Raw genomic sequence first — 16,899 nt, forward strand, 5'->3', positions numbered from 1 at the left:
TAGTTCTACTTTCTTCCAGGCAGAGCTGTGGATCAAAGAATTGTAAGTTATTTTTGGTATCATCTTTCCTTCTCAATCACTTCATTTTTAGTTAGAAGAAATCAAACAATTAGCTAATCATCCTGCTTATTTTTTGCCAATAAGAAGTACCTGTTTAGGCTGGGCGCGGTGGCTCACGCCTGTAATTCCAGCATTTTGGGAGGCTGAGGCAGGTGGATCATCTGAGGTCAGGAGTTCAAGACCAGCCTGGCCTTCATGGTGAAACCTCATCTCTACTAAAAATACAAAAATTGGCTGGGCATGGTGGCACGCGCCTGTAATCCTAGCTACTTGGAAGGCTGAGGCGGGAGGATTGCTTGAACCTGGGAGGTGGAGGTTGCAGTGAGCCGAGATCACGCCACTGCACTCCAGCCTGGGCAACAGAGTAAGACTCCATCTCAAAAAAAAAAAAAAAGAAGTGCCTGTTTATACTTTTAAGTTGTTGGGTTTTCAAAATCTTGTTGGAGTTGGAACATTTCTATACTTACGTTTATTAAATCTATAACAATTGTTGAAGCTAAATTAAATTGGAAAAATAGAGTTAGCTATTATATAATAGGGAAAATAAATGATCCTATTTTGGCATTTGTAAAACTAATTTATTGAATAATTCATATTTCTGGACTTTGCAAAATCACTGAAAGCATTTAGTCTCACTTAAGGAACTTAAGTTATCCAAACCCCTCGGTCTCGGTAATTTTTTAAAAATCTATCAAAAATGTGGTATTTGAATTAAACTTCAGTGATATCTTATATTCGTTTCTCCTTTAGGGTTCAATCCCATTTTTGGATTTCCAGACTGAAGTTTCGCTTTCACTATAATCTTAAAAGCATGTTAAGAAAAGAACTGTGTGTTTACAAATGTTAACAAGTCATCTGTTCACATTTAGCAGCACACTGATATTTTTAGTAATTTCAGTAAAAATAGGTCGGGTGCAATGGCTCACATCTGTAATCCTAGCACTTTGAGAGGCCAAGGTAGGGGGGTTGCTTGAGCCCAGGAGTTTGAGACTAGCCCGGGCACTGTAGTGAGACCCTATCTCTATAAAAAATAATAAGTAAAAATGGTAGAGTAATTTCAGTAACATTATGTGGTTTCACTCTATGTCTTAAAATAAGGATGATAAGTTAGTGTAAGGATTTTAGACTTTCTTTGTGAGGGTCCTGTATTTAATATTCAGTGTACATCAACAATATGTTCCATAATGAGAGTGGTCTACATTTGGTCACGTTCCTTTTCATTTTCTAGAACTAGTGTTTATGATTCTCGAGCACGAGAAAGATTGCGCCAGATTGAAGAACAGAAGGCATTGGCCTTACAGCTTCAAAACCAGGTAAAAAAGAAAATTGGAATAATATTACAAATAAATAGTACATCAAAGTAGAAACTATTTTGGAAAGTTACCCAGATTTGGGTAATTGCTGTTGTAATTCCAAGATCGTATGGTAGCATAGCATGTTATGATATGTCGTAAATGTTCTTGGTCTGTCCAGTCAGTGCTACTCATTGTACATAAGACAAATATAGATAGTCCCCTACTTGTGATGGTTTGACTAATGATTTTTTGACTTTACAAAAAAGCGAAAGCAATGGGCATTTCAGCACGCTCTTTGACTTATGACAGGTTTATTGGGACATAACCCTATCATAAATCAAGGAACATCCACAGATTTCTTTATCCCACTTACTCTGAAGTTTTATCTTTCAGAGATTGCAGGAGCGGGAACATTCAGTACATGATTCAGTAGAACTACATCTTCGTGTACCTCTTGAAAAGGAGATTCCTGTTACTGTTGCCCAAGAAACACAAAAAAAAGGTCATAAATTAACTGATAGTGAAGATGAATTTCCTGAAATTACAGAGGTAAGTTACATACACTTAATTTCTACACTACTAAGTATTATGTTTAGAAAGAATCCCTCGGATGAGTTTCAAACATAAAAGCAATAGTGGTCAGGCACGGTGGCTCACGCCTGTAATCCCATCACTTTGGGAGACTGAAGCGGGTGGATCACTTGAGGTTAGGAGTTCGAGACCAGCCTGGCCAACATGGTAAAACCCCATCTCTACCAAAAATACAAAAATTAGCTGGGTGTGGTGGCATGCACCTGTAATCCCAGCTACACAGGAGGCTGAGGCAGGAGAATTGCTTGAACCCGGGAGGCAGAGGTTGCAGTGAGCCGAGATCATGCCACTGTACTTCAGCCTGGGTGACAGGGCAAGACTCCATCTCACATACACACACACACAAAAAGCCATAGAACACGTGTTATTTAAATTTTCTTGTATATTTCAGCTTTCGCTTATTTTATATACCAATCTGGGCTTTATTTTTAAAATATTGAAAATTTATGAAAGAACTATGGGTGGCTTTTAACAGTTTCAGTGAAGAAGCATTTAATACATTTGTCTTTCATGTCATGTGCATTTTTACTTAATGCACACATACAATAGTTTGACCTCAAATTGTAAGCTGAGATTTGCTCTTTTTTTAAGTAATAAAACCCATTATAGAAAATTTGGAAAATACATGGAGGTCTGTGTACATTTTTAGATAATCCGTTTCTTTATCCATACTTCTCTTTGAAACACTACCATGTAGCTGGTGAGCATAACACACTTATTATAGTTGTACTGAATTCCATACTTTACATTTAAAAAAAAATCTCTAAGAAAGTAGTTTCTAAAAGATACTGCCTTTACTCTCTTACTACCTTTTATGAAAAATTCTGTTTCTCAGGAAGTCATTTGGACCAGAGATATAAAATATAGTTAATTTTTCTCATGTGCTTAGAAAATTTGATAGCGGAAGGTTGTTCCAGACTTTAGGAATTAATATGGAAACAAGGATCTGAATGTTGTGCTGAAAAAGAGAAGGGAGGACTAGATGAAGTGGAAAGAAGTAATCGGGGATTACTGGGAAGGAATAGAAACCAAAATGTTAGAAGTAAACTGATTAACAGTAAATTTATAAACAATCGAATGGTGATAAATATAGTCTGAGGATTATATGGGGTTTGGTGAGAAATACGGTTTTTCTGAAGCCACGCGTGTTTGATGTCTTGACACCTTTTGTTTTCTTAGGAAATGGAGAAAGAAATAAAGAATGTATTTCGTAATGGGAATCAGGATGAAGTTCTCAGTGAAGCATTTCGCCTGACTATTACACGCAAAGATATTCAAACTCTAAACCATCTGAATTGGCTCAATGATGAGGTAATATTGCATCTATTTTTACATACAAATAGTAAACATTAAGTGGCAGTTAAATTAAGGCATTATCTCACTTTTTCTCAAAATGTGGTCCATGGATGACCTGCATTGGAATCATCTCTCATAGGCCTCTTCATTCTTGTAACTATGAGGGAGTGTGGTGGAGACAGGCATTTTTAACAAACATCTCAGGTGTATTTTAAAGTCTGAGAACCACTGAATTTACCTTTTCTTGTTGAAGATTTGAACATTGAAGAAGACATTCACTCATTGGTATTCTCACTCTTTAAGGCTCCTATTCTGCAGTTCATCTCTTCTGAACAAATAAGTATTAGCTGACCATGTTGCAGCATGAAGGAATACTTTGGGATTTCTTTATAGGAATCCAATTTTACTTCCCTTTCTACCTACGTTCTGCTCATTTTAGATCACTTATATTACGAATGATAAGCTTTCCAAAATAGCCTCCATTTATGTATGATATTTTTTAAATGGACATTGAAAAAGTTATTATTAAATATTTGAGGTATTGGGGGAGAAGTTACGGTCTTCACCTCCTAACTCCAAGTTATTTTAAGTATATTAATTACACTACAGTTTTTAAACTGATCTGTTCCTAAGCCTAAACCTGTAGGTACCTGTTTTATTTTAGAAGGTTATTTTTACAGCAAAAGAAAACTGGGTTGGGTATCTTTTCCTAAGTACCTTCTTTGCATAAGCATCCCTGGCTAATCTGGGTATACTCAAGCTTCACAGCTGTGGAGGATTTTTAGTTTCTCAGTGTAGTAATCATTAAATATTTTAGATATCCATATCCTGTTTTTGTATGATCAAGACCTTCCAAATAATATTTGCCAATAACTATTGATCATTTACCTCATTAGTACGATTCATGTTTTATGTGTTTTATTCTTGTAATAGTCATCATATCTTTGGAAGTAGATATGATAGTTCACCATTCTGCAGACAAAGAAACAAGGCATAGAAAGATTTAAAAACTTGCAAGGTTATACAGCTAGTAAACAGCAGAGCCAAGATTAAGACCCAAGCATTGGGTCTTATCTACTATATCTTAACTACCTCAGAATCTTAAATTGGATACTGGTCTTAGGATCAGATATATAGAACTTAGGAGCCATATATCATGTCCAGGATGCTTTTTTTCTCTGGGGCCAGCCCCATTCTTTTTGCCACTGGTTGGTTTATAAGATAAAAATTTCAGAAGCTCATCACTCCCTGAATAATATCTGTGACCAAGAAATAAGGAAGGCATGGTTTGTTATTGTCTTTCTTTAGAAGAAACCCTCTTTGCCTCTTTTGGCTCAGATATTAGAACATTGGTTCAAATAATGGAAAAAAAAGAGCACCAAATCAAAGGAGGAAATTAAATCAAGGATAGTTATAAGTATCCACTGATAAGTTATTTTTGATCTGTGGTCCTTTGCCATTTATTTCCTGCCATTGCTGGTGGTGAGAGGTCAGTTACTCTAAAGGGATAGTAGGCTTTAGTTTGTTGTAAATCATGGAAAACCTCCTAGAGGGCAGCAATGAGTAGGATATGAGCTGAGTTCTTGCTATTGACTGTGGCATTTACCTCAGTGAGATTCCTTACAGAGACAGCATTCATCAGGACATATTTTCCATTCCCTGGGCCCATCAGAGGCTGGATTTTTAGCAAGCTAAGTTAATGGAAATTACATTATTTTAGAGGAGATGAGAAGAAGGAAAGATTCTTTGTCTACTTTATCCCTACCACACCTAGCCATAACTTTTGTAGAAGGAGTGCATTTCTTCTCAGTTCAGAATGATGTTATCCTTGAAAATGAGTGCCAATTCACATGTCCATAATAATGATGGGAGCTATCTTAAAAAGCACCATTTTCAAAGTACCATACTTCGTAGGCTTTCAAAGTTACTGCCCTTGAGAAGCTAACATCCTGATGGAGTATTATTAGGTATCCTTAAGTATTGATACTCATTGAAGAATACTTAATTTTGGCCAGACACAGTGGGTCATGCCTATAATCCCAGCGCCTTGGATGGCTAAGGTGAGAGGATCACCTGAGGCCAGGAGTTCAAGAGCAGCCTGGGCAACATAGCAAGACCCGATCTCTACAAAAAAATTAAAAATTAGCCAGCCATGGTGGCATATGCCTGTAGTCCCAGCTGTTCAGGAGGCTGAAGCAGGAGGATTGCTTGAGTTTAGGAGTTTGAGTTTATAGTGAGCTATGATTGAGCCACTGTACTCTAGACTGGGTGACAGAGCAAGACTCTGTGTCTTCAAAAGAATACAAAACTTAATTCTGTTTCTCAGTTGTGAACTATCAGTCTTTTGCAAATGATTTGTCCTCTGTTCAATCCTCTTCTTCCCTCAAGCAGATATTTTCATTAATAATAATTTCTCTTCTTTTTCTGTTTCCTGCTTTATAAGATGTATTAAAACTTTCTCCAAAATAGGTGACTGATACATTGTTCTTATCATTTTATAAACAAAGTACCATACTTTGTAGGCTTTCAGAGTTAAAAAGGAATATAAGAGCAAGGAAGTAAAAGGAATCAGATTCAGTTTATAAGGAAAATAAAATCCAGAAATCCTATGTTTGGGATATGTATGGAAAGCCATTAGGATACCCTGTTCCTAAAAGAAGAGTGACCACAGTACCTATTCATACAATAGGTTTTAAGATTTTTTTCATAAATGGATTTCTCTATAGGTCAGTTTGGTTAAATTCTGTACAACTTCAAAGGACTAATGATTGACAGGATTAATATAATAAAACGTCTCAAAAATGGAATGTGGGAACTGGCTGCCATATAAAGAATACAAAAGGAGGCAAGAAGACTGTTACAATCAAGACACTGTAGATGGGGATTTCTATACTGGGTCAGGAGATTAGTTACTAATAGAAATATCTAATTAAGGGAAGGGAGGATAGAGTTAAAGAGAGGAGAAATTACACTGGGAGCAGTGGCTCATGCCTGTAATCCCAACACTGAGAGGCTGAGGTGTAAGGATTGCTTGAGCCCAGGTTGTCAAGGCTGCAGTGAGTTATGATTGTGCCACTGCACTCTACTACAGGGTGAGTGACAGAACAAGACTCTGAGATCCTGTCTGTTTTTTAGAAAAAGGGGGAGAGGAAAAATTAGTTGCAAAAGTAGAAGTAGATTGAAGCAGTCAAGAAACAGAAGGAAATATTTTCAAATGGGTGTCATTATTAGAAACTATGTATTAATTCCTGGAAATTGAATTGGATGACTTCTGGAATCCCTTCCAACTTTAAGATTCTAGGTTTATTATCCTGAGTACTGCTTTAGGCTTTGTGTTTCTCTTTATGGCCAAATGGTTCTCCTTTGAGGGACTAAGGATTGTTTTAAAAGGCATCAGATAAATTTAGAAATACATGGATATAATTTAGGTATACAAGTAAATAAAACTTACTTTTGCTTCTGGTCATGATAAAGGAAACAAGATTTACCCTTTCAACTTAACTAGAAAATTAGACAAAACATGAAACAACAATTTTCAGACATTGGATAACAGGTAGTACCAGGCAGTGATCCCTGAGGAAGGGAAATAAAAGGTATGTATGCTATAATATCCCCAGCTTTCTAGGGTGGGGTGTGTGTGTTGTGAAGGAGGGACTGGTAGAGTCTGTGCAGAGGGGCTTCCCTCCAGTCTTTGGCTGAGTACCAATTTGTGCACGTATGAAAAGAAGCTACCAGAGGCTGGAGAAAGAACCACCAGAAAGAAGGAATCAGCAGTCTTAGAGCCAGCACAGGTGTCAATAGTTTATGCTCCAACCAGTTAAGAGTAGAAAAACCTCCTAAGTCACAGGGCATTGAATAGAATCTTCAGAGGGGTATTGCCTCAGAAATAGGGCAAAACTGACCCTAGAATAAAGACTGCTCTGGACCCACCATCACAAAGCCTAAAAACAAACCTCAAAAGCCTGAAACTGATCCAAATAACCTATATCCCAGAGAAAAGCCTAACAATGTTTAAAGGAATACAACGAATTCCATCAACAACAAGGCCCAGCATAAAATTTGCAATATCCAGCATCCAACTAGAAATGACCAGACATACGCGAGGCGGGAAAGTACAATTTATGATGAGGGAGAAAAGAAACACTCAGAAATGACCAAAATAATAGAATTAGCAGACAAGGATTTTTAAAAAGTTACTATAAATATCTTCCACATATTCAAGAAGATAGAAGAAAATGGACATCATGAGGAGAGAAATGGAAGATAATTTTTAAACAAGACCGACCTTGAACTTCTAGAAATGAAAAATATATCTGAAATAAAAATACATAAGGTAGTATTAATAGATTAGACACTTCATAAGAAAAAATTCGTAAACTTGAATAGCAATAGAAACTTGAATATGAGACACACAAAAAAAGCCAAAGAAAGATATCAAGAGCATCAGTGAGCTGTGGGATTATACCAGACAGGTTAAGCATATAATTGGAGTCCCAGAAGGAAAGGTGGGGGCATAGGTGGTGTTAGAAAAAGTATTTGAAGAAATAATGATGGAAGATTTTCCAAATTTGAAAACTGAACTGACAAGTTTGAGAAGTTATCCATACCCCAAGTAGAAGAAACACCATGCTAAAATGTATAGTAATCAAGTTGCTGAAAACTGGTGATAAAAATATTAAGTGCAATGAGAAGGAAAAAGGCACATTAAGTACAGAAGAACAAAGATAGGAATAACTGTCGGAAACGATGCAGGCCAGAAGACAGTGTAGCTACATCTTTGAAGTACTGCAGAAGAAACAAATTTGTCAGTAGAAATTCTATACCCAGCAAATATATCTTTCAAAAAGTAAGGCTGTACTTTTCCAGACAAACAAATGCATCACCAACAGACCTGTACCAGAAGAAATATTACGTGTTCTTCAGGCGGAAGAAGAATATCAAATGGAAATGTCAGTCTACACAAAGGAATGAAGAGGAGTGGAATTGCTCTCATTTTTTCATACCTCTAGAAGACAGGTGACTAAGGCAGAACTAAAACAACATACTGTGGGATTTATAACATACAGAAGTAAAATATAATCACAGCACAAAGAAGGAGACAAAATGGACAAATATACTGTTGGAAGATCCTTCTACTCTACATAAAGTGGTAAAATGTTATATGAAGGAAGACTGTAAGTTAAAGCCATAGTAAATCATAGAGTAACCACAAAAAATAAAAATTAAAAGCAAGATATATTTACTAAGCCAATAATGGAGGGAAAATGGAGCTTTAAAAATACAAAAGAGTTGGAAAGAAGAAAAAAGATAAAAAGAACAAATAGAACAAATAGGAAGAAAGAGCAAGATGGTAGATTTAAACTCAACCACATTGATATTAAATGTAAATTATCTACGTCAACATTGTCCAATAGAAATATAATGTGAGCCACATATTTTAAATTGTCTAATAGTTACTTTTAAAAAAGTAAAATGGGCCGAGTGCAGTGGCTCATGCCTGTAATCCCAGCATTTTGGGAGGCTGAGGCGGGTGGACCACTTGAGGTCAGGAGTTTGAGACCAGCCTGGCCAACATGGTGAAACCCCGTCTCTACAAAAAATACAAAAATTAGCCAGGCATGGTGGTGCATGCCTGTAATCTCAGCTGCCTGGAAGGCTGAGGCAGGAGAATCGCTTGAACCTGGGAGGTGGAGGTTACAGTGACTGAGATCACGCCACTGCACTCCAGCCTGGGCAATGGAGCGAGACTTTATCTCAAAAAAAAAAAAAAAAAAGGAAATAAAATGAAACAGGTGAAATTAATTTTAACATATTTAAGGCTAGGCACAGTGGCTCACGTCTGTAATCCCAGCACTTTGCGAGGCCAAGGTGGGTGCATCACTTGAGGTCAGGAGTTCGAGACCAGCCTGGCCAACATGGCAAAACCCGTCTCTACTAAAAATAAAAAAAATTAGCCCGTCATCCTGTGTGCCTGTAATTGGGAGGCTGAGGCAGGAGATTCACTTGAATCCAGGAAGCAGAGGTTGCAGTGAGCTGAGATCGCGCCACTGTACTCCAGCCTGGATGACAGAGCAAGACTCTGTTTCAATTAAAAAATATATACATATATAAAATAATATATAGGTAATATATGTTATATATAAATAATATATTTTTACATAAAAAAATATATAATACAGGTCGGGCGCAGTGGCTCACACCTGTAATCCCAGCACTTTGGGAGGCAGAGGCAGGTGGATCACCTGAGGTCAGGAACTTGAGACCGGCCTGACCAACATGCTGAAACCCCGTCTCTACTAAAAATACAAAAATTAGCCAGGTGTGGTGGCAGGCGCCTGTAATCCCAGCTACCCAGGAGGCTGAGGCACGAGAATCGCTTGAACTTGGGAGGTGGAGGTTGCAGTGAGCCAAGATCACACCACTGCACTCCAACCTGGGTGACAGAGTGAGACTTTGTCTCAAAAAAATATATATATAATGTATTTTTTATATATAATATATTAAATAATATATATGTAATATGTAATATATTAAATAATATATTTATATATGTAATATATAATATATTAAATAATATATGTAATATATAATATATTAAATAATATATATGTAATATATAATATATTAAATAATATATGTAATATGTAATATATTAAATGATATATTTATATATGTAATATATTAAATAATATATTATATATGTAATATATTAAATAATATATATGTAATATATTAAATAATATATTATATATGTAATATATTAAATAATATATGTAATATATCAAATAACATGTTATATATGTAATATATTAAATTATATGTAATATATTAAATAATATGTATGTAATATATTAAATAATATATATGTAATATATTATTTAATATATGTAATATATTAAATAATATATGTAATATATTAAATAATATATGTAATATATTAAATAATATATTTATATATGTGATATGTAATATATTAAATAATATATTTATATATGTGATATATAATATATTAAGTAATATATAATATATATAATATGTAAAATATATAAAATATATAATATGTAAAATAATATACTACATTTTAAATATATATTAAATAATATATACTATATATTAAATAACATATATAAAATAATATATACTATATATTAAATAATATATATAAAATAATATATACTATATTTTAATATATATTAAATAATATATACTGTATGTTAAATATATATTATATATCAAATAATATATACTATGTATTAAGTATACAGTATATATTATATAATACATACTGTATATTAAGTATACAGTATATATTTAATATATACTATATTAAATATGTTAAGTTATATATTAAATAAAATATATATTAAATTATATATCATGTATTAAATTATATATTGATATAGTACATATATTATTAATATATGTTATATATAGTAATGTATAATATATAAATATATTAATATTAATATTTTTATACATTGCATAATATGTAATATATTAATATATTGTACCTTATACATTTATATATAAATATATAAAATATTTAATATGATATATTTTATTTATATATCAAATAATATATATTATATATTCAATAACATTATTTAACAAAATATGTCATTTTAGCATGTAGTCAAAATACTATTGAGATATTTTACCTTCTCTTTGAAATGTGCTGTGCATTTTACACTTATAGCACATCTCCGGTTGGATTAGTCACATTTCAAGTGCTCAATGGTCACATTTGGCTAGTGGCTGCCTTACTGAACAGTATAGGGTAAACATCCAATTAAAAGGCAGATATTGGCTATCCTTGGGGAGGCCAGCAAATTTCCGGGTAAGGGAAGCTGGTGGGCAGGAAAAAGGCATGCAGTGGCCCTCATGAGCCAGAAGAATAGCTGCTGACTGATGCCTGGGGGACCAAGCCCATAATTGTGGAGCTGGAGCCGCACTGTGTCCCTTGCTTCAGTCTGATCTTTGGGGAGCCTGCACAGTTCTGACCTCAGTTAAGAGCTGAGGGAAGAGATTTGGGAATGTTTGGCCCTGTGTAACAGCAAAAGGATTCATTGGTGAGGGTGTCTGGTAGGTATCCGTAAAGATAATAAGATGAAGGGAACATCGCCGTTTGGAAAGTGTCGTGATATGATACACAAGTTGTGCTGCCTCTGTGGCTCTAAGGCATACCACCTTCAGAAGTCAACCTGTGGCAAATGTGGCAAGAGAAAGTGTAACTGGACTGCCACGGCTAAAAGAAAATACCACGGCGACTGGTTGACTGAAGCACCTAAACATTGTATACTGCAGATTTAGGCATGGATTCTTTGCAGGAACAACACCTACACCCAAGAGGGCAGCAGTTGTGTCATCCAGTTCATCTTAAGAATTTCAATGATTAGTCACACAATAAATATTCCGGTTTTTTAAAATGTATATATTTTAAACATATATATGTTTATATGTATATGTTATATCTGTATTACATATATGTGAAAAGAGGCAGAGATTGTCAGATTGGATTAAAAAGCTGTCTGTAAGAAACCATTTATTTATTATTTATTTTTGAGACGGAGTTTTGGTCTTGTTGCCCAGGCTGGAGTACAATGGCATGATCTTGGCTCACTGCAACCTCAGCCTCCCAGGTTCAAGCGATTCTCCTGCCCCAGCCCGCTGAGTAGCTGGGATTACAAGCACCTGCCACCACACCCAGCTAATTTGTCTATTTTTAGTAGAGATGGGGTTTCACCATGTTGGCCAGCCTGGTCTTGAACTCCTGACCTCAGGTGACCCACCTGCCTTGGCCTCCCAAAGTGCTGGGATTACAGATGTGAGCCACTGCGCCTGGCCAAGGAACCATTTTAAATGTAAAGACATAGGTTTACAAAAGTTAAGGGACAGAAAAAATATACCCTGCAAACATGACTCAAAAGAAAAAGTGACTTATTAACATTATACAAATTAGATTTCAGAACAAGGAATATTATCAGTAATAGAGACATTTCTTAATGATAAAGGGGTCAGTTCATCAAGAAGGCTTAGCAACCTAAATATGTACACACCTAATAACAGAACTTCGAAATACGTGAAGCATAATCTGATAGAACTGAAAGGAGAAATAGACAAATCTATTACTGTTGGAGGTTTCACTGCCTCTGAGTAATGGATAGAATAAGTAGAAAATCAGTAAGGATATAGAAGACTGGAACAGGTAGATCGATCCTATGCACCCAAATGTTTGTACACCAGGAACACTTCCTCTACTCAGCCCTCTATGCCCTATCCTACGTGAAGCAGGATAACTGGAGCATTTCCTATCTCTCTATTATTTTCCCTCCAAGACCCTATTCTCCCTCTCATTCCTTGCTGTCAATTTACGTGGATGAATTGGAAAAATAGCAAGCTGACATGTCTCTTTTTTGGGGGATGGGTTCTACTCTATAAACCCATATTAGTTATTACCAGTTGTTTCCAATTGGAAAAGCATTGGACTGTTGGAATACAGTATTTCTAACTTCACCAGCTAGTGAAAGGCCAATGAGGAACAAACTCATAGGAAATATGGGGGACAGGAGGATGGTGAAAGAGGAATTTAGAATCTACATAGCAGACTGTAATTACACTGAAACTACAGCTAACCAGGCAGACTAATTACCTACTTGGTAAGCTTCATCTCTGAAAAGAAAGAGATATCTCTCAGCTATTCAGCATCACAATAGCCTGGTGTGTAGAGAGCATATTCTTACTTGATTGGTGGCATAAAATAAGAAGCAAAACTTTATGGGGAAGTACTAAAGTCACCCGATTTTTATTGCAGAGTCAGAATCTGGAACCAGAGCACTTGCATTTTGATGAACATTCTTTTTTTTTTTTTTTTTTTTCCTGAGACAGGGTCTCACTCTGTAATCCAGGCTAGAGTGCAGTGGTGTGATCATAGCTCACTGCAGCCTCAAACTCCCGAGCTAAAGTGATCCTCCTGCCTCAGCCTCCCAAGGAGCTGGGACCACAGGAATGTGCCACCATGCCTGGCTTTTTTGTTTATTTTTAGTTTTTAGAGAGAAAGTCTCACTATATTGCCCAGCCTGGTCTCGAATTCCTGGCCTCAAGTGATCCTACCACCTTAGCCTCCCAAAGTGCTAGGATTACAGGCAGGAGCCCACACCCAGCTTTGTCTAGCATTCTAACTTTCAGAATATATATTTTTGATGGGAACGGGGGGAATTGGTAGTGGTCATAGTTTGATAATTTTTCCAAGGAGTAGTTAAATCTGAGTGATGCTCAGTAAAGAGAGGAAACAACCTGCAAAACATTAAGTTCAACCAGACAAACCTAGCCTTAGGAATAGGTTTTCCTTAGAGAATAAAAGCTGATTGCATAAGAAGGAAAAAAACTAGGCAAAATGAAATAAATTAGTTAAGTGACTATGATGAATCCACCATTGCTGTACACTTATGTGTAGAATAAAATGATCAGAACTAAAGTTTTCTAACGTGACTCTTTGGCTTCCACATTATTATGGTTTATCTCTTTGAAGTGTTTCTAAATAGAACTAGCCCTGATTAACCAGGGATTTATGCAAGGTCACATGGAGAATAGTAGTTATTCTCCATAAATGACTCCATAAACATGATGCTTGCCTGTCTTTCTCTAAAAGTTTAGCTTTAATTCTGATAATTTGTTCCTTGAATTGGCATGTAAGAAAAATTCTGTGTGCATGTTTGCAGTGAGGGAAACCTGCCTTCCTGGTTTCTATAATATTACTAGGTTAGCTCCTGTGAGTGAATGACCTGAACCATGCTATTCAAATGCTGCTGTTAGTCTCTTGGACTTTGTGGTTGATAAGGGTAAATTTAATTTGAAAATCAGAATGGGGAGGTCAAGGTGAAAATCTAGAGAGGTAAAATTGGAAAAATGGCTTTTGTCCCCCCAAAAGTTGTCTTGATCTCTGCTCAGAAGTATTGTCATGCCCAGGCCTTTTAGAACATTTTTTCTCAAGCTAATTAGAAGAGTTCAAACTATAAGCATGAGAATGGCTAAAAATCAAGACTTTACTGGTAGTGAAATGTTTTATTTCTAAAAACATGAGAAAACAATAGTTTGGCTGGTTTACTGGGGAAGAAGGAAGATACAAATAGCATTGGTCGTTTATGTCATTGTGGTAATGTACAGGAAAAAGATTGAATCCTTAGTTTGAAAACATTGTAGGCTTTTCTCTGAAAGAAAAGCTTTTTTCAGCTTCAGCCTGGCAGCTCTTCAAATAAAATCTCAAAGGAACAAGGCACTATAAACAACCCACCCATCCCTAAACATGACTGCATAGACAAGTAGATGCTTATGGCCAAGGCTGCAAAGGCAGCAGGAAGGGTAGCTCCTTAAGCACCAAGAGCCACAGTGAGCAAATAGAGGCAAGTGTGGGTCCCAGAAAAGGTGACAGGTGGACTAATGTTGACAGTTAGTCCTCAGATTGTGGTATATTGGTGAGACAAATAGCAAGCACAGGACTCATCTACTTTTAGCTCCTTATTTCAAAGGGAATTTAGGATCTGCTGGTGCTAAGAGAGTCTTGTTTGAGGAAAGGGCTGTTGCCAACTTGGCGTCGGGGACCGTTGTCTTCACAAAAGTCAAGCAAATGCTGTGACCATCACTGCTCCTCTTTCATCTTGAACACTGTGATCCCTTCTCTCATTTCTTTTTCCTTCATCTTCAGCCCTCCTCTGTGAGATGACATGTAGGACTTTTTTGTTCTCTCTTAGCTCATTTTTTTGGTTTAATTGTGTCTTGGCTGAACTATGGCAATTTTCCTCATTTGGATGGAGTAATAGCTAAAAAAATTGAGGAGAAAGACTTGAATCCAAATTCTGCCTTGGATGTCAGATTTACATTCTCAGCTAATGTGGGGAGCATTGAGGTCACCAAACTCCCTTCTACTGGGATCTAGGGGAAATGAAAAAGAACCCAGATCATTCCTTAGAGCTAATTAACTAGTTGACTTTGGAGGCCATTTTCCTCTCAGTTGAGAAACTTTGGTTGGGTGCAGCAATGGAAGAGGAATTCTCAAAGGGAACAGATACCATGGTGTCTGATGACTGGGGTTCTCTGTTCTTGTTCAGCTGTGTTGGTCTTTAGCTTTCTAGTGAACCCTCTCAAGGTGAAAAAACAAGCAAAACTCAGGCTGTGTAAGTCCAGCTAAGCTTCCTTGGTTTCTGGAACTCTTTCCTCTTGAAAAATAGAATAGTGATGTATAGCATGACACTCATTTATGTCATTCTTTTTTTTTTTTTTTTCACTTCAGACTTACGATTCCAGAGGTAATCTCTGATAGGCACCTAGGGGAGATGTATCTCCATGGCTGTCATGTGCTTCACCGTCCTTATCTCTCTGCCTGATTCCTTTCACCTCCTGCTTCAGTCCTTATTTCTTGTTGGAATATATAAGCTGTCTGCCCCTATGGAAGGTTTCGCTTACAGTAACTGGCAGATCATCTGCTTATGTCTTGGATTGAAGGGTTTACCCTATAACATGGCCAACATTATAAGATGGGTAGAAGGCCAGAGGAATCAGTGAATTCCTTCTTGCCAATTTTTCCTCATTAGAGAACATAGTTTACAGCCTAGAAATCTGTACTTGCTGGGAAGATCCTACTGCATTTATGGCTGCCTTCAGAAACCTAGAGGCAGTCTTTAGCACCATTATCCTGAGGGGCAGAGTTAGACTGAAAACTTATAGTTAAGAAATACCTGATTCTAATTGTGTCTTGATTAATTATTATCTGTAACAACTGAGCTCCAATTATCTATTGGGCATCACACTAGGCAGAGAATAAGCCACAAACTGAGTCCTTTGGGCTGACTGGGCCTGTTGCTCAGTCATCAGCTGCAGAGAAAACAGTGTCTTTCTTCAGTCCTAGCCTTCCCCTACCTCAGAGCTCTGCCTCATGGCGAGTGTGGTTTTCCCGCAGCTGCCTAGGCATCCTCATCTATAGGCCCTTTCTCTGGTCTAGACCGTGCTCCGGTGTGTTCCTGGCAGTGTTCCCTGCTGCCTACCCAGTATGTCGTTGCTTACTGTTGGGCAGTAGCTCACTGTTCTGGCATCCTGGTGTGTAAATATTTGTCAAAGAACAGGGGCATTTTCCCATTCCCCAAAAAGCATTCTGAAAAATGTGCCTGTTTTCTTAGTCATATTTCCAAGCCGTGGATCAGTTAGCCCATTCATTCCTTGCAGTTGACAGACACTGGCCTGACCTCAGCTGGCCACATAAAGTAAGTATGCAGTAACTTCCGGCACAATAACTTTCAAGTTTTAGTACCAAAGAGTCCTGGACCTAATGGAACCATACACAACATAGTCACTATTAGAGAAGATGTCGTTTCATTAACAAAGAATCACACATCTCCCCACTCAGCCATTGTAATTTCTTTCCACACTTAATATTGAAGGCATAAATGGAATCAACAAAGATGAGAAAACTAACCATATAGATTCTGGGGTAGAACGTTATTCTTCATGTTTGTGACTTGACTTTAGGTCTCATATAAGGTAGGTTTTTATACTTCCATGTGTGCCTTTATATAAAGGTGACATTGCTGAGCTACTATCAGTTTACAGGTGTTTTTCCAGTATAATTAATGGCTTCTCCTGTCACTTAGTTCTACTTGAGACCAAA

At 36.6% G+C, this 16,899-nt stretch overlaps 2 protein-coding genes across 7 annotated transcripts in view; both read left to right on the forward strand.

The window, feature by feature from the left end:
- SENP1 (SUMO specific peptidase 1) overlaps positions 1-16,899 on the forward strand; it is a 65,502-nt gene that overhangs the window by 39,175 nt on the left and 9,428 nt on the right. For 4 of the 6 annotated variants that reach the window (XM_003825790.5, XM_008951134.6, XM_008951136.4 and 1 more), the window contains 4 exons: positions 4-42; positions 1,289-1,373; positions 1,749-1,904; positions 3,126-3,257. In XM_003825790.5, coding sequence (XP_003825838.1) covers positions 4-42; positions 1,289-1,373; positions 1,749-1,904; positions 3,126-3,257 — 412 coding nt within the window. The remainder of the gene's footprint in view (positions 1-3; positions 43-1,288; positions 1,374-1,748; positions 1,905-3,125; positions 3,258-16,899) is intronic. The other 2 variants (XM_063593066.1, XM_063593065.1) reach the window with 1 other exon arrangement.
- Positions 10,877-16,764, forward strand: LOC117975446 (large ribosomal subunit protein eL37-like). The gene is given in 2 exon segments (XM_034935966.3): positions 10,877-11,494; positions 11,496-16,764. Coding segments are annotated over 2 exon segments (273 nt in total). The 5' UTR covers positions 10,877-11,348; the 3' UTR covers positions 11,623-16,764.

This window comes from Pan paniscus, chromosome 10 (genome assembly GCF_029289425.2).
Source record: "Pan paniscus chromosome 10, NHGRI_mPanPan1-v2.0_pri, whole genome shotgun sequence".
NCBI classification, from domain to species: Eukaryota; Metazoa; Chordata; class Mammalia; order Primates; family Hominidae; genus Pan; species Pan paniscus.